This window comes from Toxorhynchites rutilus, chromosome 2 (genome assembly GCF_029784135.1).
Source record: "Toxorhynchites rutilus septentrionalis strain SRP chromosome 2, ASM2978413v1, whole genome shotgun sequence".
Lineage (NCBI taxonomy): Eukaryota > Metazoa > Arthropoda > Insecta > Diptera > Culicidae > Toxorhynchites > Toxorhynchites rutilus.
Window position 1 is genome coordinate 165,951,409 of NC_073745.1, and position 24,698 is coordinate 165,976,106.

The 24,698-nt window shown below is 40.7% G+C and overlaps 5 protein-coding genes across 7 annotated transcripts; 3 read left to right on the plus strand and 2 right to left on the minus strand.

Moving 5' to 3' along the window:
• Positions 1–14,580: 14,580 nt before the first annotated feature.
• LOC129766335 (putative nuclease HARBI1) lies at positions 14,581–15,756 on the plus strand (the record flags this gene model as incomplete). The annotated part of the gene is made up of 2 exons (XM_055766855.1): positions 14,581–14,673; positions 14,728–15,756. Coding segments are annotated over exons 1-2 (1,122 nt in total), but the record flags the coding sequence as incomplete, so codon positions are not given.
• Positions 15,757–15,869: 113 nt separating this feature from the next.
• Positions 15,870–18,241, minus strand: LOC129765127 (uncharacterized). Of its 2 annotated transcripts, none has more exons than XM_055765016.1 (3): positions 18,096–18,241; positions 16,716–16,849; positions 15,870–16,242 (listed from the first exon to the last, which is right to left on the minus strand). In XM_055765016.1, the coding sequence occupies exons 2-3, from the start codon at positions 16,831–16,833 to the stop codon at positions 15,920–15,922; spliced, it is 441 nt and encodes a 146-aa protein (XP_055620991.1). In that variant the 5' UTR covers positions 16,834–16,849; positions 18,096–18,241; the 3' UTR covers positions 15,870–15,919. The 2 variants fall into 2 exon arrangements, with proteins under 2 accessions (XP_055620991.1, XP_055620990.1); XM_055765015.1 differs by having other exon boundaries at positions 18,000–18,241.
• An 837-nt stretch (positions 18,242–19,078) lies between these two features.
• Positions 19,079–20,173, plus strand: LOC129766336 (putative nuclease HARBI1; the record flags this gene model as incomplete). The annotated part of the gene is made up of 2 exons (XM_055766856.1): positions 19,079–19,090; positions 19,145–20,173. Coding segments are annotated over exons 1-2 (1,041 nt in total), but the record flags the coding sequence as incomplete, so codon positions are not given.
• Positions 20,174–20,286: 113 nt separating this feature from the next.
• On the minus strand, positions 20,287–22,658 carry LOC129765126 (uncharacterized). 2 transcript variants are annotated; one of them, XM_055765014.1, is made up of 3 exons: positions 22,513–22,658; positions 21,133–21,266; positions 20,287–20,659 (listed from the first exon to the last, which is right to left on the minus strand). In XM_055765014.1, exons 2-3 carry the CDS (start codon positions 21,248–21,250, stop codon positions 20,337–20,339), a joined length of 441 nt encoding a protein of 146 aa, XP_055620989.1. In that variant the 5' UTR covers positions 21,251–21,266; positions 22,513–22,658; the 3' UTR covers positions 20,287–20,336. The 2 variants fall into 2 exon arrangements, with proteins under 2 accessions (XP_055620989.1, XP_055620987.1); XM_055765012.1 differs by having other exon boundaries at positions 22,417–22,658.
• Positions 22,659–23,495: 837 nt separating this feature from the next.
• LOC129766338 (putative nuclease HARBI1) lies at positions 23,496–24,590 on the plus strand (the record flags this gene model as incomplete). Its single annotated transcript, XM_055766857.1, has 2 exons — positions 23,496–23,507; positions 23,562–24,590. Coding segments are annotated over exons 1-2 (1,041 nt in total), but the record flags the coding sequence as incomplete, so codon positions are not given.
• Between the last annotated feature and the right edge of the window lie 108 nt (positions 24,591–24,698).

Sequence of the window (24,698 nt, forward strand, 5' to 3'; positions counted from 1 at the left end):
ACCGACACCGTACGCCGAAATAGCTACCGAACGTTCTCAAGTTTCCAGTGAAGAACTGGTAGCAGTGGCGAAGAGACTGCAGGTAAACAAAGCGCCCGGCCCCGACGGAATCCCCAACGCGGCCCTGAAAACGGCGATTCAGGCATTCCCGGACATTTTCAGGATAGTGCTACAGAAATGCCTGGATGATGGTCACTTTCCTAAGAAATGGAAGATCCAAAAGTTAGTGCTGCTGCCAAAACCAGGAAAGCCCCCGGGGGTACCAACATCCTATAGGCCTATATGCCTGCTGGATACTCTTGGGAAACTCTTGGAAAGGATTATCCTCAACAGACTGACGAAATGTACGGAGAGTGACCATGGTCTGTCAAAGATGCAGTTTGGATTCCGGAAAGGCAGGTCCACCGTTGATGCTATCCGGACAGTGGTTGAAAAAGCAGAGAAGGCATCACAGCAAAAGCGGAGGGGCGACCGACACTGTGCTGTAGTAACGATCGACGTGAGGAATGCTTTCAACAGCGCTAGCTGGGAAGCCATTGCCGAGTCCCTACATCGTATGAAGGTTCCTGGGTACCTGTGCAGAATTCTAGGAAGCTACTTCCAGAACCGCGTCCTAGTCTACGAGACGAGCACGGGGCAGACAACGTTGAATATAACGGCCGGAGTACCACAAGGCTCTATCCTGGGCCCAACGCTCTGGAACGTAATGTATAACGGAGTACTGAATCTGAAGCTTCCCAAAGGCGTGGAGATCGTGGGCTTCGCGGATGATATCGCTCTCACAGTGGCAGGCGAGACACTCGAAGAGGTGAAGATGCTTGCAACAGAGTCCATCGTCTCAGTAGGGAACTGGATGCAAGCAGCGAAACTGCAGATTGCTCATAATAAAACGGAAGTATTGTTGGTGAGTAACTGCAAAGCCGTGCAGCGAGCGGAAATCACAGTCGGGGAACACGTGATAACTTCTAAGCGTAGGTTGAAATACTTGGGAGTTATGATCGACGACCGGCTGAATTTCAACAACCACGTCGACTACGTCTGCGAGAAAGCAGAGAAGTCCATTAGCGCGATAGCGCGAATAATGCCGAATAACGCAGGACCTTGCAGTAGCAAAAGGCGTCTCCTGGCTGCTGTATCCTCGTCCATACTGCGGTACGGAGCACCAGCCTGGTCGGCGGCTCTCGAAACCCACCGGAATCGTAGAAAACTGGACCGTACGTTTCGGCTCATGGCGATGCGAGTTGCGAGCGCGTATAGGACGATCTCGTTGGAGGCAGTCTGCGTTATCGCCGGCATGATCCCTATTGGCATCACTCTGGCGGAAGACAGAGAGTGCTACAGACGAAAGGAAATCAGGGGTATCCGGAAAACAGCGAGAGTAGAATCACTCTTGAAGTGGCAGCAGGAATGGGACACGGCGGAGAAAGGCAGGTGGACGTATGGGCTCATACCGGTACTATCGACCTGGCTGAACAGGAAGCACGGGGAGGTGAATTTTCATCTGACACAGTTCCTGTCTGGACATGGCTGCTTCAGGCAATATTTGCACCGGTTCGGGCACGCAACGTCGCCACTCTGTCCGGAGTGTGAAGATGTGGAGGAAACACCAGAACACGTGGTATTCGAGTGTCCCAGGTTCACCGCAAGACGCGAGGGGCTGCCTGCCCTTCATGCCGGGAACATAGTAGAGAAAATGTGTCGCGACGAGGGCACCTGGAACGCTGTGAACAGTGTAATCATACACATCATGTCCGAGCTACAGCGGAAGTGGAGGGCCGACCAGCGTAGTAATAACCCCTGACCATAGTAGAGGAACTAATGCGAGGGCTGTTGCAAAGTGTAGTACCCCACGAGAGTCGTTGTGACGGAGTGCGCGTTATGTTGGAGGGCACTGCCTAATCGGCGCTCCGTTGGGAAGAGAAATCCTGCGAGGGTGGCTGTGACGGGGCGCGCGTCAAGTTGGAGGGCGCTTCCTAATCGGTTCACGTCTCGACAGGTGAGAAACCCCGCGAGGGTGACTGTGACGGGTTGCGCGTCAAGCTGGAGGGCAATTCCTAATCGGTACACGTCTCGACGGGTAAGCGGTATCTGGAGAGCAGGGTCAAGAAAATGCTGGCAATGCCTGTTGGTGGATTGAGAGAGGAACATTGCGAGGGTCGTTTCGGCGGAGCGAGAGCCTAGGAGAGCATCATCAAATCGGTGGGTACCCCCACGAGAGTTGCTGTGACGGAGTGCGCGTTATGTTGGAGGGCACTGCCTAATCGGCGCTCCGTTGGGAAGAGAAATCCTGCGAGGGTGGCTGTGACGGGGCGCACGTCAAGATGGAGGGCGCTTCCTAATCGGTTCACGTCTCGACAGGTGAGAAACCCCGCGAGGGTGACTGTGACGGGTTGCGCGTCATGTTGGAGGGCAATTCCTAATCGGTACACGTCTCGACGGGTAAAAGGAAGCCTGTGCTGCGGATGTGCGTGGCGGAGTACAACGGAAACTTAAATGAGATGTATAGAGAAAAAGGGAAGGATCAACGCTAGTTAGCGTTGAAAACTCGTGAAGTGCATGAGCACAGCCGCCCCCTGAAGTAGTCGCCTAGATGTGGTCCCGGGGGGAATGAGGCTACGAGTAGAGGGCTTGGTTTTTGTGGGTGCGATCCCCACTCGACGTCTGGGTTATCCCTTCCCAGATAAGGCTGGAAGAGCGTTCCTCACCTCTATAAAAGAAAAAAAAAAAAAAAAAAAACAGTGCGTGCGGCAACCCTCGGTTGAGACAATGATACCTCATATCCATATCCCTAACCTGACCCGTCCCACAAAAATTGTTGCCCCTCTAACCTCTAACGCGAGTAATCGGTCGAAACCTACTAAACATAGATTTAAGATGAAATTTTTGTATAAACAAAACTTGAGTTAGCGGCTCCGCAAAGCTTATGCGATTGAGCCTTACAAATAAACGAATTGGAAAAAAAACTCTATTTCAGTTATACATCTCAGTTACACAACATCTGACCCAGAGTGAACAAGATGAATCATTTTATTGACGAATTTTCGTTGGATTTACAACCAGATGGCGCAGCGAGTAAAATGATGATGTTTTGTTTTTTTGATATGGAATTCGTTAAAATTTTGTAGAAAAATCAGAATTTATCATCAAATTTCCCGGTTTCACATACACCCTTATTCTCATTTACGGCCGTATCCGTATATTCATTCGTCGGATGCGATACGTCGTCATAGAAAAAGCTATCCTCATTTACGGCCATATTTCTGTGTACTAGATTTACTTGAGCAAACTGCATTATCGACATCGATGTTTTTTATTTTTACACTTTTGTTTTTGATTAGGAGCATTGTGTACAGTGTTTTTCGGAAGAAACAGAAAAAAAACCGATGTTCCCGATTTCCTACAGACATTTTGTTGTGCGAATGTGATAATTTATCGTGTTACTCCAATGACAGCACGATTGATCTAATGTGATAACAAATCGATAGTATGTGAATGGAATCCGCCGGATGATAAGCGCATTGGCGTAGTCGCGTGAAATTCATGCCAGCTTGTGTGCAACTGCTTACGACATTACATTGCAATTAAAGCAGACAAGTTGGTGCAAAAGAGGTATGAAACGGCTAATTGCACATGTTCACAATAATAACGTTCATTTCCCTCAGCACTATCACACTCACCCATGAACGAAAGCTCCAGCCGTTCGAAACTGGTTGCAGTAGGTTTATGGACCGATATCTATGTTTGCATCCTTCGCATACCTAATCTTGAATTTGTTCACACTGAGAAACTCGGAGGAGGTATGATTATGAGAAACAATGAGAAAAAATGGATTTATTGTTTGTTTTTTATTTTAGAACCAATTCTTCGCTCTATTTTGATGGATTACTTTGAGGGTATCTCTTATTTATTGTGCGCACTCGAAGACGGCTCAATGTTCTACTTCGTCATGAAAAAAAATACCAACAGAGTAATAGAAAGTTACGCTTAGAATCCAGCTGACTTCTGAACAATTTTCCGGTCACTTTCGACAACAAACGTGTTCGCCTGTTCTGATTGCCTAACAGATATTTACAGTTCTAACAACAAGTTGGTTTTCTCGAATGTCAACGTGAAAGAAGTAAATCATATGTGCTCACTAAATGCCGATCAGGCTCTTGCAATCAAAAATTCGGTTATTTTTGGTATAATTGATGAGGTTCAAAAGTTGCACATTCGAACAGTACCAATGGGTGAGTCGGTACGTCGTTTCGGTGTTATAACGATGCGAATGGATCTTCAGGACTCGAGTGGACTGACTCCTTCGAGATAGAGCGCGCCAACTCTGAACAGTGGGTGATTTGATGCGATCTATCACGCTACTGCATTGGCGACTATAAACCAAATTGAATAACAGCAGTAAAAATATTAGATGACGGTGCCTTCCTCGGGGCAGATAACAGCAACAATGTATTTGTTTGCCTAAAAGATGGGTAAGTAGGATTTCCGTAGCTCGGTTTATCATATGAACAATTTTTGTATTTATTTGAAGGGGCGCAACAACGGATGACGAACGACAGCAAATACCAGAGGTAGCTTAATCCCATCTCAGTGATATGATGAATATATTCCGCCACGGTTCGCCCGTGATGTACAACATCGGTGAGCGAACGACGCCGACAACGGGCTGTGTGCTATTTGGCAAAATCAGCGGTGCAATTGATCTGGTCACACGAATACCACCTGATATGAACTATGAATTTCTTCGAAAGTTACAAGAAAGTTTGACTGACATAAACAAATCTGTTGGCAGAATTGATTATTCGTATTAGCTTAGTTTCCACACCGAAATGAGAACGGAACGTTGCGAGGGATTTATTGATGGAGACCTTGTAGAATGTTTTCTGGATTTAATTCGGGAATAAATGTACGATGAACTCAGTGGCATCGTCGTCCTCATCGTCATCATCGTCCTCATCATCATCGTCCTCGTCCTCGTCCTCATCGCTATCCCCTTCTCCGGTTATAGATATAAATCCGGATGAAGAATCGAAAAGCGAGCAGCAATGGTCTGACCACCCATTAGCACCGTCATCGCCATCCGAAAGGACACAAGACGCACTGTACGAAGAATTGAAGAGCGAGCAGCAATGGTCTGACCACCCATTAGCATCGCCATCGTCATCCGAAATGACACAAGACCCACTACACGTGGAATCGAATAGTGAGCAGCAATGGTCTGACCACCCATTAGCACCGCCATCGTCATCTGAAATGACACAAGACCCACTACACGTGGAATCGAATAGTGAGCAGCAATGGTCTGACCACCCATTAGCAACGTCACCCTTATCAGTATCATGGGGACCACTAGCATCGTCATCCAGAGTGATGCTAGAGCAACTACCCCAGTCCCCTTCTGTAGACATAGAGTCGTTTGATACACAGCAGACGATCCAATTAGACTCTCCGAAAGAACTCAGAGTTGTCCTAGAGCTGATAGATGCTAGTCAATATGATATACAAACCATAAGACTATCTAGAACTGAAACAAGAACGTTCATCTTGCACCACTACGACATGGGTGATTCAGTGTCGGACACCCTCTTGGCATTGAATTCCACATATGGACAAACTGTTACTCGTAGAACGGTTACGATGTGGTACAAAAGGTTCGATACCGACAGGAACTGCGCGGATCGTCCACGCAAAGGCCGTCCGAAGGCAATCGATAACACAGCAACACTGCTTGCTGATGTGAAACAAAACAGCCAGCAATCTACGAGGTCTATGGCCCAGAAATACAACTGTTCGGCAGCGACTGTTATGCGATCGTTGCATAAACTAAACTATGTGCCCAGAAGAATGGGATACCACCCACACAAGCTAGACCCAGTCAACCTTGCAAAGCGGGTGAAACTAGCCCAACGACTACTCAGACAAAGTGAACGAGACCAGGGTATGCTCGATAATTTGGTCACTTGTGATGAATCGAAGATACCCATGTTTGCGCCTTACAGAGGCATACATTGGATCGAAAAAGGCGCCATGGCGAAGACAATCGCCAAAGACAGGATGAATCGCAAGTGGAACATGCTCTGTGTGTTTTGGGATCGACAAGGCATTATACACTGGGAATTGCTAGACAAGGGTGTATCTGTTAATCGTAAACGATATCAGAAGCAGCTGGAAAAGGTGGCTGGTATACTGGGAGTGAGTAAACATAGGCCGGTACCCCTACTACACGATAACGCTCCGTGCCATAGGGCACATGAAACGATAGATAAGGCGAGGAGCCTGGGATTTAACATATTGCACCATCCTCCTTACTCGCCAGACATCAGTCCATCGAACTACCATTTATTCAGGTCATTGAGTAATAAGCTTAGGAATAAACTCTTCAAGACTAAGGATGAGATGAGCGCATTCCTAAAAGAGTTCTTCGAGAGCAAGCCTCCTACGTTCTATGCTAGAGGCATAGATTCCCTACCTGCGAGGTGGAAGCGGGTCATCAAGTACGGTGGTAAATACTGCTTCTAGGTCAGTGTTATGTCATGTATGTTATGTGTTGTGTATCGTCCAATAAAAAAGAGAGAAGCCCCCCTAAATGTGTGGGGCTTCTCTCTTTTTTTATTAAATTCCCCTGCGCCTTAATCTATGCAACACGCATTACATCTGGTTCTACGGCTAAGTCCCAGAAACGAGGTCATAAGTCGAAAAAAATCTAAGTCCGAACAATATTCTAAGTCCAAGAAATATGTTGCCGGATCACCCCCCATCGGAATCCAACCCACACCCGGCACTGGTACTGATTACGGTGTCCCAAGTTGCCCCGATCGAACGAGGTGTCTCTGCTAGCGGTATAAGCTGTGCACCATGTCCTGGAATGCAAAGTAGCATGTTTTGGAAAAGTCCCCCCCCCCCAGCACAGCACAGCACAACAGTTTGTTCAATTTTTCACCGCGCGAGCCAGCACGCAGTACGTGTAACAATGCCCCATCAGCATCGGCGCGGCACAGTAGCTTGTACAGTCTTGCCCTTGCGATGCGCTATGTGATGGGCGGGTGCGTCGTGTCCCGTAAGAGAGAAGTCCCACCGTGGTAGCTTAGTGCTGCCCGCGCTGGCGGCTTCTCTCTTTTTTCATTAAATCGCATTGCGCCTGGTAGTATGCAATCGTGCGTGTGTGTGAAATCATCCCATGGCCTGGAATAACAACTGTCAAGTGTTGTCCCCCAGCACAACACAGCACACAACAGTCTGCGCGAGCCAACGCCCGCAGTACGCAGCATCGGCGATAAGTACGATAATGCTATAACACCAAGTGCGTGTGTGAAGCCATTCCCCTCGCTGGATATTACTTTACTTTTTTTTTATTTCATCCTGCGCCTGGTAGTATGCATCCGCGTGTGTGTGTGAAACCATTCCATGTCCTGGAATGACAAGTCTCAAGTGCACAACACCCGCACACCAGCACCCGCAGTACGCAATGTGTAAAACACTGCCCCGCCGACAATAACACTAAAGCCGGGTTCAGACGGTGCGAGTAAGCATACGAGTCGGTCTAGTCAGTTACTGCAGTGCAGCTACTCACACCGTGTGAACACATCATGCCAGTTATTGTCATGTGTGATCCGGCGTGCGAGCTACTTCAAAGTTTTTTGAATTTACTCGCACTTGCATGCTTCACAACGTCAAAAACAGAATTTAGCGTTCGAATCAGTGATGCCAAATGTAATGAAATGTCTCTATTTTTAAGATATTTGAAAATATGTGAAGATATTTATAGACTTGAAAATTATTGGAAAAACAAATAAAACCCTCATAGTTTCTAAACGAAATAATTGTTATTTCGTTTTGCACGCTGGCGGGGCACGCTTTCTTTTTGAGATAGTTTTCTTGAGAATCTCTAATATAGAATCATTATCAGATCACAACTTACAAAAAAAAGTATTGTTCCAAGAAACAGAATACATATTCGATTTAAAAAAGTACATTTTCATTCATTATTAAAATTTTTGAAGCGTATTTATTGCACCTGCAAATCGACTATCATTTTCATTTCACAAAATAAATAAAATTAAAAAAAAAAATCTTTTAGACTACCATTTATAACATCACATCCTTTCGGAATTATCTGAGCTATGGATGTTTTCGAGATTCTAAAAAATATCGACAACAATCCCAACGATATTCCAAAACAAAGGCACATCAATGTCATTTCTAATTTAACTCTTGCAGGTACAGCATCCCTCATGACTGTATCTTGGCGTTGTATTCGTGGAGCAATTAAATCCAACAGTTTTTTCACTTGTTCAGGTGTTATTATCAACACTGCTCTGTAATCTCGGGGATCCTCATCGTAGAGTTCCTTCAATATTGTATTTGTTGCTCCTTTTCTTTGCATCTAATTCCTGGCCCGAATCCTTTTCTCTTTCTGCTTTTTCGGATAGTACCTTCAGTTCAAAGAAATTCAGCACAAAGTATGTATTTTTAAACACGATCAGCGTTTGTTTTGCTATAAAATTGTGTGATGATACATTCAACTGAAAACCTAAGATGAAAACTGCCAATAAAGAAGTCGATTTTGGACCAATCATTTGACAAATTCGGACCTGATTGCTGTTTCTGACTATTTGATGGACATTTGAAAAGTCGCCTGGCATCCCTGGTAAACCCGTGCCGTAGTATCTAGTTTCTCGCCAGCAGCTCACACTGTGTGAACGGACAAGGCGAGTCAACCAATTGTCAAGCGAGTCCACCGGGTCAGTAGCTGCTCATTGTCAAGTCAGCTACTAGCAACGTATAAATGGGCCTTAAGTCCCAGAAAGCGTCCTCGTCCCGGAATGCAAAGTGTCAAGTGTTGCAAAAATCCCCCACACAGCGCACACAACACAACAGCGCAACAGTTTGTTTAATTTCTCACTGCGCGAGCCAACGCCCGCAGTACGCAGTATGTGCATCGGCCCGGCACTGGTATTAAGCTAAGACAAGACCAGACAACTGGCTTCTTACTCTTCTTCGTCGTCCAAAAACGAAGCCATGACATGAAGATGCCAGAGCTGCCAAATATTATAAAATATCGGATTTTTCAAATTTCTATTTTAATGAATCGTAACATTTGGTTGGTGCGAATTCAATGATTATTGCATATTTTCAAATAGACAATCTCAAAAATATGCTTTAAAAGGATAAAATAAGTCTTTTAAATACCCATATCTATAATATAATCGTTTCCAAAACAAATTTGGGATTTTTTTTTAGCAAATAAATCTAATCTGACAACCGTTACAGCGTTATGCAGATTCTCATTGTCTGAACCAAAACATTCTATCTTATTATATGAGCAGGAATACAACCAAAACAACGTTAGGAAGCCATTTTATTCATACAAAACGTAATTCAAAAATAAAAATGAAGTGTAAAGCCTTAAATTGTGAGCGAAGGACGGATACTCATCCTGAGTATAAATTTTATCGGTTCCCTCAAGACAAAAATATTCGGAAAGAATGGATTCGATTTTGCGTGAACAGTGAATTAGAAGTTCCATTCTTTGAAATCAAATCAAGCACAAGAATATGTAGCGTAAGTATTAAAAACTAATTCTAAAACATATCCTAATACTAGTATATATACAGGCTCATTTTGTTGATGGGAAATACAATGAAAATGGAGTTACGAAAATTCCGACCTTAGCTGCATCCGCGAATGAGGAATGGGCAGAGATACAAAGTATTGAGAACAATTATGATTTGGTTGACGTATATGAAGGAGATAAACAACTACAGGAAGAAATATTTCGTTTGAAACATCAAATTTCCAAGCTGAAAAGGTAGTGTGTCAAAAAATATGTTATTTTCTAATATTTTATATTGATGTAACCGTTAATAGAATTGTAAAACAATGGAAGAAAAAATGCGGATATCTGACCTCGAGAATTCGTGGAAAACAACCCTTGAAGAAGCTTTTCAGAGAAGATCAAATTAAGCTATTAACAGGAGAGGTTAAAAAAGTGAAACGTTGGTCCAATGAAACTTTTACGGAAAATTTACAAATTCGGTTTGCATGTCAAGGTGGATACGACAAGCTTATTCAAAAAGGCTTCCCGTTCCCATCCACGAGGACTCTACTACGCCAAATTGAAGGAGTTCGTTTCAGTCCTGGTATGTAATTATAATCATATGTCTCATCGCATGTTAATATATGAAATGATATTTTGTAGGTATTCTTGAAGATATATTCGAGCTGCTACAACATAAAGTCTCCACAATGTCGGTTGAAGAAAAGGACTGCGGATTGGTTCTAGACGAAATGAGCATAGACGAGGCAAATGAGTTTTGCCAAAATACGAAGCAGTTTGTTGGAACAACAACGCTTCCTATGTCCCAAACTTTAGCCTGTAAAGCTTTGGTATTCATGCTAGTTGGAATCGCAGCGCGCTGGAAACAGGTGGTTGCTTTCGAGTACACCGGCAACTCTATACAAAAAGAGTTTTTGAAGAATGCTGTATTGTCTGCAGTTTCAAGAGCAGAGGGAATCAGTTTGCGTGTCCATTTTATAACAACAGATTCCGGGTCCGAAAACCAGCGCATGTGGAAGGATTTGGGGATCGATATTCGTCGCAAAAATGAGACATTAAATGCTGCGATACCTCATCCAAACGCTGAGAACAGAATGCTAGAGATCATACCCGATCCCGTACACGTATTTAAAAATACAGTACATGGCTGGTTGAACAATGTCTACCTGAAAGTTCCGGATTGGTATGTTCGTGAAAAAAAGCTAACATCCAATATTGTTCATCGAGACCATTTAACCACAATCGTGAACTCCGAAATAAACAACACGTTGCGGCTTTGTCACAGACTAACGGCCTCGGATGTGTGCTTTGACAACAGAACATCTTCAATAGATAAAATGAAAGTATGCAACGCAACAAAATATTGCAACAGGACGGTGGCTGCAGCATTGAAGTTTCATGCGGAAATACGAGAATTACCGGAGCTTCTTACTACCGCATGCTTCATAGAAGACTTTGCTCGATGGTTCGAGCTTATCAATAATAGGGCAGAAGAAAAAGTATTTTGTTTGAATGATCCTATGAAATATGACGAGGATATCGCTCATCTGAAGACCATGGTGCGGTTAATGTATGATCTCCAAGTAGGACACGGACATTGGAAACCATGGCAAACAAGTGTAATCGTTTGCACGAATGCAATTGTGAGGTTGACAGATCGGCTTTTGCATGAAGGACACCCACAAATATTTACATCGCGGTTCGTCCAAGATTGTCTGGAGAGTCTTTTCTCATTGATTCGTGCAAAGCAACGACGCCCAACTCCATTGCAATTCAGCAATAACTTGAAAATTGTGACTCTTTCGCAATACATGACCGTAGTACCGAATGCTTCGTATACAGCCGATACACAACAACATCTTATTGGATTGATAGATTTGCTATAAAAGCGGCGTGAAGAATGTTCAGCCCAGAAATTGATGGACAATGAAGCAGCATCGACATCATATCGAATTTCAGCTTCATCTAATTCTAGTGATAATGTGGATGATATGAATATTGAATTCGACTATGAGTACACCGTCGATGAAGCGAAAACTTTTCTCGACAGAACAGAACAAAATTCGTTGTTCTATATAGCTGGTTTCATCATCAAAAAAATTATTCAGCGGGAAAGAACATGTCAGCAGTGTAACAAGAGATTGGTAGTCAGCAAAACACAACCTAGATTGTATCAACCGTCTCTTTTTTCATATTTGCGAGCTACAGCTTCTAACTCTCCCATCTGCATAGTGAATGATGAGACTTTTAATTTCTTCTTAGCAATGGAAATTCTATTCCGAAATATGAAATCGCATTTGGAACCTAACGAAGCTGATTTGCCGAAGAAAATGGCAGGAGAAATGTATGTTTTGCCATCCACTTTATTCCATTGTGAAAAAACAAGGAATGACATTATAAAAAAATTTATACCTTTTCGTTTAAAAAGCGGAGAAAACAAAAAAACAAGGAAACGAAAATTTGATAGCAGGAGCATGGCATGGTAGAAATAAAATATATTAGTATCAGAAACCAAATAGATTATTATTAAACTAAACTTATGTCCATTTCCATTTTAGTGTTGTCCGAAAACTCATTTTTTCCACTTTTTCCCAAAAATGACTTTTTCAAAAAATCATAACTTTTGAACCTCTGAACCGATTCAGATGATCAATAAATCTAATTGAAGCCAATGAGGTAGATTTTTAATAGAAAAAATATTGAAAAAAGTATTGAACTTGGAAAGAGGGTTCTAGAGAGGTGTTTTTTTCGTTTTAGAGTCATTATTTTGTAATTTTAACATGTTTTAAGTCTTCGTTCAATATTCTTATGTGACTAGACTAGACCTATGCGACTAGAATCCTATCTTTCCGGTAAGTGTGATATTTTTTCAAAAAAGATTGGCTTATTGGCTTCAATTTAATATGTCGATCATCTCAATCAGTTCAGTAGTTCAAATGTAATAAATTTTTGCAAAAAATTATTTTTGGATAAGAGTGGAAAAATGATTTTACGGACGACCGGTTAACTTTGAAAAGTCACTCAAAAACACAAAAAAGCCTATCTGATATCGAGATATGTTATGTAATAAATCCTCAGCTTTCAAGAAAAAACATAAAATATAAAAACATAAAAACAAAAAACATAAAAATAACAAAAAACAACTACAATCAATAGTTACGAAAACAAAATTCGATTTCTTGGCAAGCCTAATATTTTTCCAAAAAAGATTAATTGGCTTCAATTTGATATATCGATCATCTAAATCGGTTCAGTGATTCAAAAGTTATGAATTTTTAAAAAAGGCACTTTTAGGAAAAAAGTTGAAAAAAATGATTTTTCGGACCACCCTAAAATAAGAAAAGGTCACCCTAACGAAAAAATAAAAAATACGGGTCTAATATTTTGCAATAAAGAAAGAAACTACCACTTTTCATGGAAATCTGAGGAGCACTATGTCGGTTTGACATGAAATGGATGTATATATATATATATATATATATATATATATATATATATATATATATATATATATATATATATATATATATATATATATATATATATATATATATATATATATATATATATATATATATATATATATATATATATATATATATATATATATATATATATATATATATATATATATATATATATATATATATAAATTTTTCAATTCAATCAAAATATAGTAACAAAATAATTAGGTAAAACGTGTATACAATTCCTTCACATTTCCTCTAAACTAAGTATCGTAATATCAATTAAATTCATTTTTTTTCTAAATTCAATACAAACCCAACGTTATTTATTTTTATTGGCAACACTGGAAAAATCGACTTTGTTTACAAAATTTATCGAAATCGACCAATCAGAAATCAGAACGACTGACAGAAATTTGGTCCGTATCTGACAGAAATTTGGTCCGTAAAAGACCCCCTATTGTCTGATCTTATCTTAGGTATTAAGTCCAATTCGATAATACAATAACACCAAGGCAACATCAAGCAATAGCACAGCACAACAGTTTGTTTTATTTCTCACCCGCAGTACGCAGTGTGTATAACATCGACATCGGCGCGTACATGACTATTGAAAAAAAAACACATTCACACATTGGTCACACATCATCATCTTTACCTACGGATCAACTATTGAAAAAATGTCAACTGTTGAAACAAATAACCAACTATTGAAACAATCAACACCTCAGGTACGGCCTAAGTACGAGTACGAACTCAATAGTTGAATTACCCCCCTAGGAATATGACCCACACCCGGCACTGGTACCGATTCCGGTGCGTGAATATTTGCCGAATGAGCATGGTGTCACAGCTAGTGGTACAAGTTTATCTAATACCAGGGACAGACATACAGCTGTACTTGCGTTGTAAGAGTACAGCGTTGTACAGGTACTATCGTACCATGACAGACATACTTTGGTTGTACATTGTACCGCATGTCAAACTGACAATCAGGAATTTAAATCTATTGCATTCGGGTTGACGACGGAATGGTGTCGACATTAGTTTGTGTGAGGCCAACTCTTCTCTATCAGATTAGTCGACCCTAAGGCAGTTTTCAATTATTAGAATTTGTATGAAATTTTTTTCTTGGCGTTGTTTGCCTACTAGAAGTACGTTGTTCTGACCCACATTTAAACTATTTTCTATAAATTTCCAAATATTCTCACCAAAACTTACCATTATAATATAAAATTATATTTAGACATAATTTTTGTATGATATTTTTCACCACTTGCATGCAAAAGTGATTTTCATTTACGTGGAGTACTAATTTGATTTGGGAAAAATAATTATCATTCATAGTTTTTATTTTGAAAGTGTGTTCATTTCTTCTGCAAACCCATATTGTCATGCCTACTCCCCCGTTTCGTTATACGAAGCTCAATGCCGTCAACGTTCTTGCTTGTTTATTTTTTGTATCTTTATTTCTTCAGGATGCTGAACGTAATCAGAACGAAAATGATTCAAAATTACAGAAAAATTCAAATGCTGTTGAAGCAGAGCAGAAAATATAGGATGTTAGCTTTGATATCTAGGAAGCTCTACAGGAAATACGTTTCGTTACTCTCTAGTCCGGTTAAATCCCGAAAACGTAGGGTGTGGTTAACTGTAAGATGCATTTGAATATCAACTTTAATTTCTCTAACTATATCGGTCTTTCAGGTAGAAAATTCTAGATTTTGGGAAGATGAAGTATCAAAGTTTAGTGATAAAAAGTTCAAAAACACGTTTCGGTTTGACAGATGTACGTTTAATTTGTTGGTCAAAAAATTACATCGCCTGCAAAGAGAAGATACTCTTTGGCGGTCTGCTATTTGGTTGGAGAAACGCATCGCTATTGCCCTGTATGCTTTCGGATCGTCAGCGGAATATAGAACTATTGGAAGTCTATTCGGTGTAGGAAGAACAACTACGGGTGAACTGGTCATTGAAATCTGCAATGCGGTTGTAGATGTTGTGCAACACGAAGTGTTTGACGCATACCCACCAACCTCGGAGAAGATATCAGAAATAGTCGGTGGCTTCGAGAAACTGGGTTTTCCACAATGCTACGTTGCCATTGATGGATGCCATATAGAAGTCAAAGTACCAAAAAATGAGGCAACCGACTACTATAACTTCAAAGGATGGCATTCGGTTATTCTGTTTGCTGCGGTGGATCATCGTTACCGGTTCACATATATCAACGTAGGAGTTCCTGGCCGTTCAAATGATTCAACTATTTTTGAGAACTCCAAACTCAAAAAAGTACACTGCACGAACGAGACATTTAAAGCGCATTCGAAACTAATCGAAGGGGTTGTAGTACCGATACTGTTGATCGGCGATTCGGCTTTCAGACTGTCAAACCAGGTGATGAAGCCGTTTCTATTTTCTGTAGATCAGCCGGAGCATGAAAAGTTATTTAATTATCATCTATCAGCATGCCGACGGGTTGTAGAGAATGCTTTCGGCCATCTGAAGGCCCGTTTCAGAAGAATCGGGAAAGGTTTGGAGGTCGACCTAAATAATGTCAATACAATTATCAAAACTTGCTGCATTCTACATAACCTATGTAACAACCACAATGACCATATTAACAAAAAATGGATGATCCAGATTCAAACCTTAAATTCGAAGCAACAACCACAAAGAGGATTGATAGTAAGAAACGAAAACGCATCAGCATCCAAGATTAGAAACGCACTGATGGTACATTTCGGTAAATATCACAGGGAAACTGTCCCATTATCTCCCTCTATATTCACTGTAAAAACAGTGGGTGGTACCTACCACCGCAAACTTTTTATCAATTTCTGTATTCATTTGATTTTTTGAACATGTTTTATTTGGTTCAAATTTCCAAGTACACAATTCAAATTTTATCGACCAGCTTGCTCATCAACGCGTTATTTTCTTTCATGAGCTCGATTATTTGAAGATCTGTAGTCTTTGAATGCTCCATAAAAGTAACCATATTTTCGTTTTCTTTTATAGCCAATTCCAACAATTTTTCCTGCACATTTTGTTTTCTCTTTTTAGGAGCGGAATGCCTGCGGCTTGATGATGGCAGTGTTGGTGATGGCGATGATACTGATGATGTCGGCGCAGAAGGTGACATAAACATAGATTGAGCGAATGTGTCGTTCTCCGGGTTGTACGCTTCATCTAAATACTCAGCATCGCAGTAGTCATCATCTGGAACAAAATAAAAGAAATTGTTAGTTGCTTCGTTAATGCCTGATATAGATCAAAAAACTGTTTTCAAGTTGAGTGAAAAACTATAAAATTTGGCTGGAATACTTTCCAGAAGATGCCGGATGAACTATCTATTCTATCTTGAATCAGAACCCAACTCAAATTACTCATAAATCCAAAGCTGCTTCAATGAAAATGAATTTGAATGCTAAGACTGAGTGGTTATTTACATACATTCACGTTCCGCGCATAATTCTGCAAGGTCTCAGTTTGATTCTTTTCAGAATAATTATACCAAACAGGTCATTTGGACCACCGCTAAATTCACCCATTGCATGAGATTTGATACTATATTTGTACGACTCAAATTGAAAGGGAAGTTCTTATCTCACATTTAATAAATTAAAAATGGTAAGGAAAGCATGCAGTCTCCTTCTTTCGAAAATTTACTGTCAAAATTACTTTTAACTTACCGGAACCAATCACCTCATCCATCAAATCGCGGGTGCTGTTTTGTTTATAAGTATGGAGAAAGCTGTGTAGAATATCAAAATAATCCCAAGAAGAAGGTGATCCTCCCGAGGGCCCCATGGCGTTTCTTTCGGATCTGTAAAAGTACACTATCTCAAAAAATTGCCCGTAGAATGCTGACTCAAACGTTTTAACAGCCGAAAAGCATGTTAATTCGAGCCAAAGTAAAAGCATATTTGGTCCGTATGCTTTGTAAATATGTCTTTTTAGTAGCTCAGTTGTCAAAATAATCACAAATGCCACTAAAAATATCTTATCTCTGGCATTAATTTCATGAATTTTTTCAGTGGATCAGGAATTTATGAAAATCAGGGGCACTTGTGATTATTTTGACAAAGGGCACTGTTCGCGCACGAAATAAATTATCTAAGCAAACTACGTTGAATGTCAAATTAGAATTTCGCCTCCATGCCAACTAAACAACCAATGCTACGCAACGGTTAAAACAACATATCAGTAATGGTTGTTCGTATGGTAACCAAACAAATCATACCAAGCAACCGTTAAAACAAATATAACAGCGAATACGATTGGCCACCTCAAATTGTTCGAAGGGTATAAAATGAAAACCAATCTAGGATTTGAATTATTAGTGATCAAACCTTCCAAGTGAAAGTTCCAGAACGACTACAAATTTGGCCTTCGCAACGATAGTTAGCTACTACATTCCGTGGTGGCGACGAGTTCCAGTTCCGATCCTCCCAGTGCCAGTGCTAGGTTAGCTACTACATCCTGTGGTGACGACAAATCCAGTTCCGGCCATCCCAGTGCCAAGTTAGCTACTACATTCCGTGGTGGGGACGAGTTCCAGTTCCGGCCCTCCCAGTGCCAGTGATAGGTTAGCTACTACATTCCGTGGTGGTGATGTGTCCAGATCCGGCCCTCCCAGTGTTAGTTAGCTACCACATCTCGTGGTGGCGACGTGTCCAGTTCCGGCACCCGCAGTACGCAATGTGTAAAACACTGCCCCGCCGACAATAACACTAAGTCCCAGAAAGCGTCCTCGTCCCGGAATGCAAAGTGTCAAGTGTTGCAAAAATCCCCCACACAGCGCACACAACACAACAGCGCAACAGTTTGTTTAATTTCTCACTGCGCGAGCCAACGCCCGCAGTACGCAGTATGTGCATCGGCCCGGCACTGGTATTAAGTCCAATTCGATAATACAATAACACCAAGGCAACATCAAGCAATAGCACAGCACAACAGTTTGTTTTATTTCTCACCCGCAGTACGCAGTGTGTATAACATCGACATCGGCGCGTACATGACTATTGAAAAAAAAACACATTCACACATTGGTCACACATCATCATCTTTACCTACGGATCAACTATTGAAAAAATGTCAACTGTTGAAACAAATAACCAACTATTGAAACAATCAACACCTCAGGTACGGCCTAAGTACGAGTACGAACTCAATAGTTGAATTACCCCCCTAGGAATATGACCCACACCCGGCACTGGTACCGATTCCGGTGCGTGAATATTTGCCGAATGAGCATGGTGTCACAGCTAGTGGTACAAGTTTATCTAATACCAGGGACAGACATACAGCTGTACTTGCGTTGTAAGAGTACAGCGTTGTACAGGTACTATCGTACCATGACAGACATACTTTGGTTGTACATTGTACCGCATGTCAAACTGACAATCAGGAATTTAAATCTATTGCATTCGGGTTGACGACGGAATGGTGTCGACATTAGTTTGTGTGAGGCCAACTCTTCTCTATCAGATTAGTCGACCCTAAGGCAGTTTTCAATTATTAGAATTTGTATGAAATTTTTTTCTTGGCGTTGTTTGCCTACTAGAAGTACGTTGTTCTGACCCACATTTAAACTATTTTCTATAAATTTCCAAATATTCTCACCAAAACTTACCATTATAATATAAAATTATATTTAGACATAATTTTTGTATGATATTTTTCACCACTTGCATGCAAAAGTGATTTTCATTTACGTGGAGTACTAATTTGATTTGGGAAAAATAATTATCATTCATAGTTTTTATTTTGAAAGTGTGTTCATTTCTTCTGCAAACCCATATTGTCATGCCTACTCCCCCGTTTCGTTATACGAAGCTCAATGCCGTCAACGTTCTTGCTTGTTTATTTTTTGTATCTTTATTTCTTCAGGATGCTGAACGTAATCAGAACGAAAATGATTCAAAATTACAGAAAAATTCAAATGCTGTTGAAGCAGAGCAGAAAATATAGGATGTTAGCTTTGATATCTAGGAAGCTCTACAGGAAATACGTTTCGTTACTCTCTAGTCCGGTTAAATCCCGAAAACGTAGGATGTGGTTAACTGTAAGATGCATTTGAATATCAACTTTAATTTCTCTAACTATATCGGTCTTTCAGGTAGAAAATTCTAGATTTTGGGAAGATGAAGTACCAAAGTTTAGTGATAAAAAGTTCAAAAACACGTTTCGGTTTGACAGATGTACGTTTAATTTGTTGGTCAAAAAATTACATCGCCTGCAAAGAGAAGATACTCTTTGGCGGTATGCTATTTGGTTGGAGAAACGCATCGCTATTGCCCTGTATGCTTTCGGATCGTCAGCGGAATATAGAACTATTGGAAGTCTATTCGGTGTAGGAAGAACAACTACGGGTGAACTGGTCATTGAAATCTGCAATGCGGTTGTAGATGTTGTGCAACACGAAGTGTTTGACGCATACCCACCAACCTCGGAGAAGATATCAGAAATAGTCGGTGGCTTCGAGAAACTGGGTTTTCCACAATGCTACGTTGCCATTGATGGATGCCATATAGAAGTCAAAGTACCAAAAAATGAGGCAACCGACTACTATAACTTCAAAGGATGGCATTCGGTTATTCTGTTTGCTGCGGTGGATCATCGTTACCGGTTCACATATATCAACGTAGGAGTTCCTGGCCGTTCAAATGATTCAACTATTTTTGAGAACTCCAAACTCAAAAAAGTACACTGCACGAACGAGACATTTAAAGCGCATTCGAAACTAATCGAAGGGGTTGTAGTACCGATACTGTTGATCGGCGATTCGGCTTTCAGACTGTCAAACCAGGTGATGAAGCCGTTTCTATTTTCTGTAGATCAGCCGGAGCATGAAAAGTTATTTAATTATCATCTATCAGCATGCCGACGGGTTGTAGAGAATGCTTTCGGCCATCTGAAGGCCCGTTTCAGAAGAATCGGGAAAGGTTTGGAGGTCGACCTAAATAATGTCAATACAATTATCAAAACTTGCTGCATTCTACATAACCTATGTAACAACCACAATGACCATATTAACAAAAAATGGATGATCCAGATTCAAACCTTAAATTCGAAGCAACAACCACAAAGAGGATTGATAGTAAGAAACGAAAACGCATCAGCATCCAAGATTAGAAACGCACTGATGGTACATTTCGGTAAATATCACAGGGAAACTGTCCCATTATCTCCCTCTATATTCACTGTAAAAACAGTGGGTGGTACCTACCACCGCAAACTTTTTATCAATTTCTGTATTCATTTGATTTTTTGAACATGTTTTATTTGGTTCAAATTTCCAAGTACACAATTCAAATTTTATCGACCAGCTTGCTCATCAACGCGTTATTTTCTTTCATGAGCTCGATTATTTGAAGATCTGTAGTCTTTGAATGCTCCATAAAAGTAACCATATTTTCGTTTTCTTTTATAGCCAATTCCAACAATTTTTCCTGCACATTTTGTTTTCTCTTTTTAGGAGCGGAATGCCTGCGGCTTGATGATGGCAGTGTTGGTGATGGCGATGATACTGATGATGTCGGCGCAGAAGGTGACATAAACATAGATTGAGCGAATGTGTCGTTCTCCGGGTTGTACGCTTCATCTAAATACTCAGCATCGCAGTAGTCATCATCTGGAACAAAATAAAAGAAATTGTTAGTTGCTTCGTTAATGCCTGATATAGATCAAAAAACTGTTTTCAAGTTGAGTGAAAAACTATAAAATTTGGCTGGAATACTTTCCAGAAGATGCCGGATGAACTATCTATTCTATCTTGAATCAGAACCCAACTCAAATTACTCATAAATCCAAAGCTGCTTCAATGAAAATGAATTTGAATGCTAAGACTGAGTGGTTATTTACATACATTCACGTTCCGCGCATAATTCTGCAAGGTCTCAGTTTGATTCTTTTCAGAATAATTATACCAAACAGGTCATTTGGACCACCGCTAAATTCACCCATTGCATGAGATTTGATACTATATTTGTACGACTCAAATTGAAAGGGAAGTTCTTATCTCACATTTAATAAATTAAAAATGGTAAGGAAAGCATGCAGTCTCCTTCTTTCGAAAATTTACTGTCAAAATTACTTTTAACTTACCGGAACCAATCACCTCATCCATCAAATCGCGGGTGCTGTTTTGTTTATAAGTATGGAGAAAGCTGTGTAGAATATCAAAATAATCCCAAGAAGAAGGTGATCCTCCCGAGGGCCCCATGGCGTTTCTTTCGGATCTGTAAAAGTACACTATCTCAAAAAATTGCCCGTAGAATGCTGACTCAAACGTTTTAACAGCCGAAAAGCATGTTAATTCGAGCCAAAGTAAAAGCATATTTGGTCCGTATGCTTTGTAAATATGTCTTTTTAGTAGCTCAGTTGTCAAAATAATCACAAATGCCACTAAAAATATCTTATCTCTGGCATTAATTTCATGAATTTTTTCAGTGGATCAGGAATTTATGAAAATCAGGGGCACTTGTGATTATTTTGACAAAGGGCACTGTTCGCGCACGAAATAAATTATCTAAGCAAACTACGTTGAATGTCAAATTAGAATTTCGCCTCCATGCCAACTAAACAACCAATGCTACGCAACGGTTAAAACAACATATCAGTAATGGTTGTTCGTATGGTAACCAAACAAATCATACCAAGCAACCGTTAAAACAAATATAACAGCGAATACGATTGGCCACCTCAAATTGTTCGAAGGGTATAAAATGAAAACCAATCTAGGATTTGAATTATTAGTGATCAAACCTTCCAAGTGAAAGTTCCAGAACGACTACAAATTTGGCCTTCGCAACGATAGTTAGCTACTACATTCCGTGGTGGCGACGAGTTCCAGTTCCGATCCTCCCAGTGCCAGTGCTAGGTTAGCTACTACATCCTGTGGTGACGACAAATCCAGTTCCGGCCATCCCAGTGCCAAGTTAGCTACTACATTCCGTGGTGGGGACGAGTTCCAGTTCCGGCCCTCCCAGTGCCAGTGATAGGTTAGCTACTACATTCCGTGGTGGTGATGTGTCCAGATCCGGCCCTCCCAGTGTTAGTTAGCTACCACATCTCGTGGTGGCGACGTGTCCAGTTCCGGCACCCGCAGTACGCAATGTGTAAAACACTGCCCCGCCGACAATAACACTAAGTCCCAGAAAGCGTCCTCGTCCCGGAATGCAAAGTGTCAAGTGTTGCAAAAATCCCCCACACAGCGCACACAACACAACAGCGCAACAGTTTGTTTAATTTCTCACTGCGCGAGCCAACGCCCGCAGTACGCAGTATGTGCATCGGCCCGGCACTGGTATTAAGTCCAATTCGATAATACAATAACACCAAGGCAACATCAAGCAATAGCACAGCACAACAGTTTGTTTTATTTCTCACCCGCAGTACGCAGTGTGTATAACATCGACATCGGCGCGTACATGACTATTGAAAAAAAAACACATTCACACATTGGTCACACATCATCATCTTTACCTACGGATCAACTATTGAAAAAATGTCAACTGTTGAAACAAATAACCAACTATTGAAACAATCAACACCTCAGGTACGGCCTAAGTACGAGTACGAACTCAATAGTTGAATTACCCCCCTAGGAATATGACCCACACCCGGCACTGGTACCGATTCCGGTGCGTGAATATTTGCCGAATGAGCATGGTGTCACAGCTAGTGGTACAAGTTTATCTAATACCAGGGACAGACATACAGCTGTACTTGCGTTGTAAGAGTACAGCGTTGTACAGGTACTATCGTACCATGACAGACATACTTTGGTTGTACATTGTACCGCATGTCAAACTGACAATCAGGAATTTAAATCTATTGCATTCGGGTTGACGACGGAATGGTGTCGACATTAGTTTGTGTGAGGCCAACTCTTCTCTATCAGATTAGTCGACCCTAAGGCAGTTTTCAATTATTAGAATTTGTATGAAATTTTTTTCTTGGCGTTGTTTGCCTACTAGAAGTACGTTGTTCTGACCCACATTTAAACTATTTTCTATAAATTTCCAAATATTCTCACCAAAACTTACCATTATAATATAAAATTATATTTAGACATAATTTTTGTATGATATTTTTCACCACTTGCATGCAAAAGTGATTTTCATTTACGTGGAGTACTAATTTGATTTGGGAAAAATAATTATCATTCATAGTTTTTATTTTGAAAGTGTGTTCATTTCTTCTGCAAACCCATATTGTCATGCCTACTCCCCCGTTTCGTTATACGAAGCTCAATGCCGTCAACGTTCTTGCTTGTTTATTTTTTGTATCTTTATTTCTTCAGGATGCTGAACGTAATCAGAACGAAAATGATTCAAAATTACAGAAAAATTCAAATGCTGTTGAAGCAGAGCAGAAAATATAGGATGTTAGCTTTGATATCTAGGAAGCTCTACAGGAAATACGTTTCGTTACTCTCTAGTCCGGTTAAATCCCGAAAACGTAGGATGTGGTTAACTGTAAGATGCATTTGAATATCAACTTTAATTTCTCTAACTATATCGGTCTTTCAGGTAGAAAATTCTAGATTTTGGGAAGATGAAGTACCAAAGTTTAGTGATAAAAAGTTCAAAAACACGTTTCGGTTTGACAGATGTACGTTTAATTTGTTGGTCAAAAAATTACATCGCCTGCAAAGAGAAGATACTCTTTGGCGGTATGCTATTTGGTTGGAGAAACGCATCGCTATTGCCCTGTATGCTTTCGGATCGTCAGCGGAATATAGAACTATTGGAAGTCTATTCGGTGTAGGAAGAACAACTACGGGTGAACTGGTCATTGAAATCTGCAATGCGGTTGTAGATGTTGTGCAACACGAAGTGTTTGACGCATACCCACCAACCTCGGAGAAGATATCAGAAATAGTCGGTGGCTTCGAGAAACTGGGTTTTCCACAATGCTACGTTGCCATTGATGGATGCCATATAGAAGTCAAAGTACCAAAAAATGAGGCAACCGACTACTATAACTTCAAAGGATGGCATTCGGTTATTCTGTTTGCTGCGGTGGATCATCGTTACCGGTTCACATATATCAACGTAGGAGTTCCTGGCCGTTCAAATGATTCAACTATTTTTGAGAACTCCAAACTCAAAAAAGTACACTGCACGAACGAGACATTTAAAGCGCATTCGAAACTAATCGAAGGGGTTGTAGTACCGATACTGTTGATCGGCGATTCGGCTTTCAGACTGTCAAACCAGGTGATGAAGCCGTTTCTATTTTCTGTAGATCAGCCGGAGCATGAAAAGTTATTTAATTATCATCTATCAGCATGCCGACGGGTTGTAGAGAATGCTTTCGGCCATCTGAAGGCCCGTTTCAGAAGAATCGGGAAAGGTTTGGAGGTCGACCTAAATAATGTCAATACAATTATCAAAACTTGCTGCATTCTACATAACCTATGTAACAACCACAATGACCATATTAACAAAAAATGGATGATCCAGATTCAAACCTTAAATTCGAAGCAACAACCACAAAGAGGATTGATAGTAAGAAACGAAAACGCATCAGCATCCAAGATTAGAAACGCACTGATGGTACATTTCGGTAAATATCACAGGGAAACTGTCCCATTATCTCCCTCTATATTCACTGTAAAAACAGTGGGTGGTACCTACCACCGCAAACTTTTTATCAATTTCTGT

Excerpts from the sequence above, each read along its gene's own strand:
- LOC129765127 (XM_055765015.1), bottom strand. The coding sequence starts at position 18,064 with ATGTGTTTTTTTTTCAATAGTCATGTACGCGCCGATGTCGATGTTATA. Across the intron at positions 16,850-17,999 it reads ATACACACTGCGTACTGCGG|ATCCGAAAGAAACGCCATGG; the intron begins GTGAGAAATAAA and ends GTACTTTTACAG. Across the intron at positions 16,243-16,715 it reads GGATGAGGTGATTGGTTCCG|ATGATGACTACTGCGATGCT; the intron begins GTAAGTTAAAAG and ends ATTTTGTTCCAG.
- LOC129765126 (XM_055765012.1), bottom strand. The coding sequence starts at position 22,481 with ATGTGTTTTTTTTTCAATAGTCATGTACGCGCCGATGTCGATGTTATA. Across the intron at positions 21,267-22,416 it reads ATACACACTGCGTACTGCGG|ATCCGAAAGAAACGCCATGG; the intron begins GTGAGAAATAAA and ends GTACTTTTACAG. Across the intron at positions 20,660-21,132 it reads GGATGAGGTGATTGGTTCCG|ATGATGACTACTGCGATGCT; the intron begins GTAAGTTAAAAG and ends ATTTTGTTCCAG.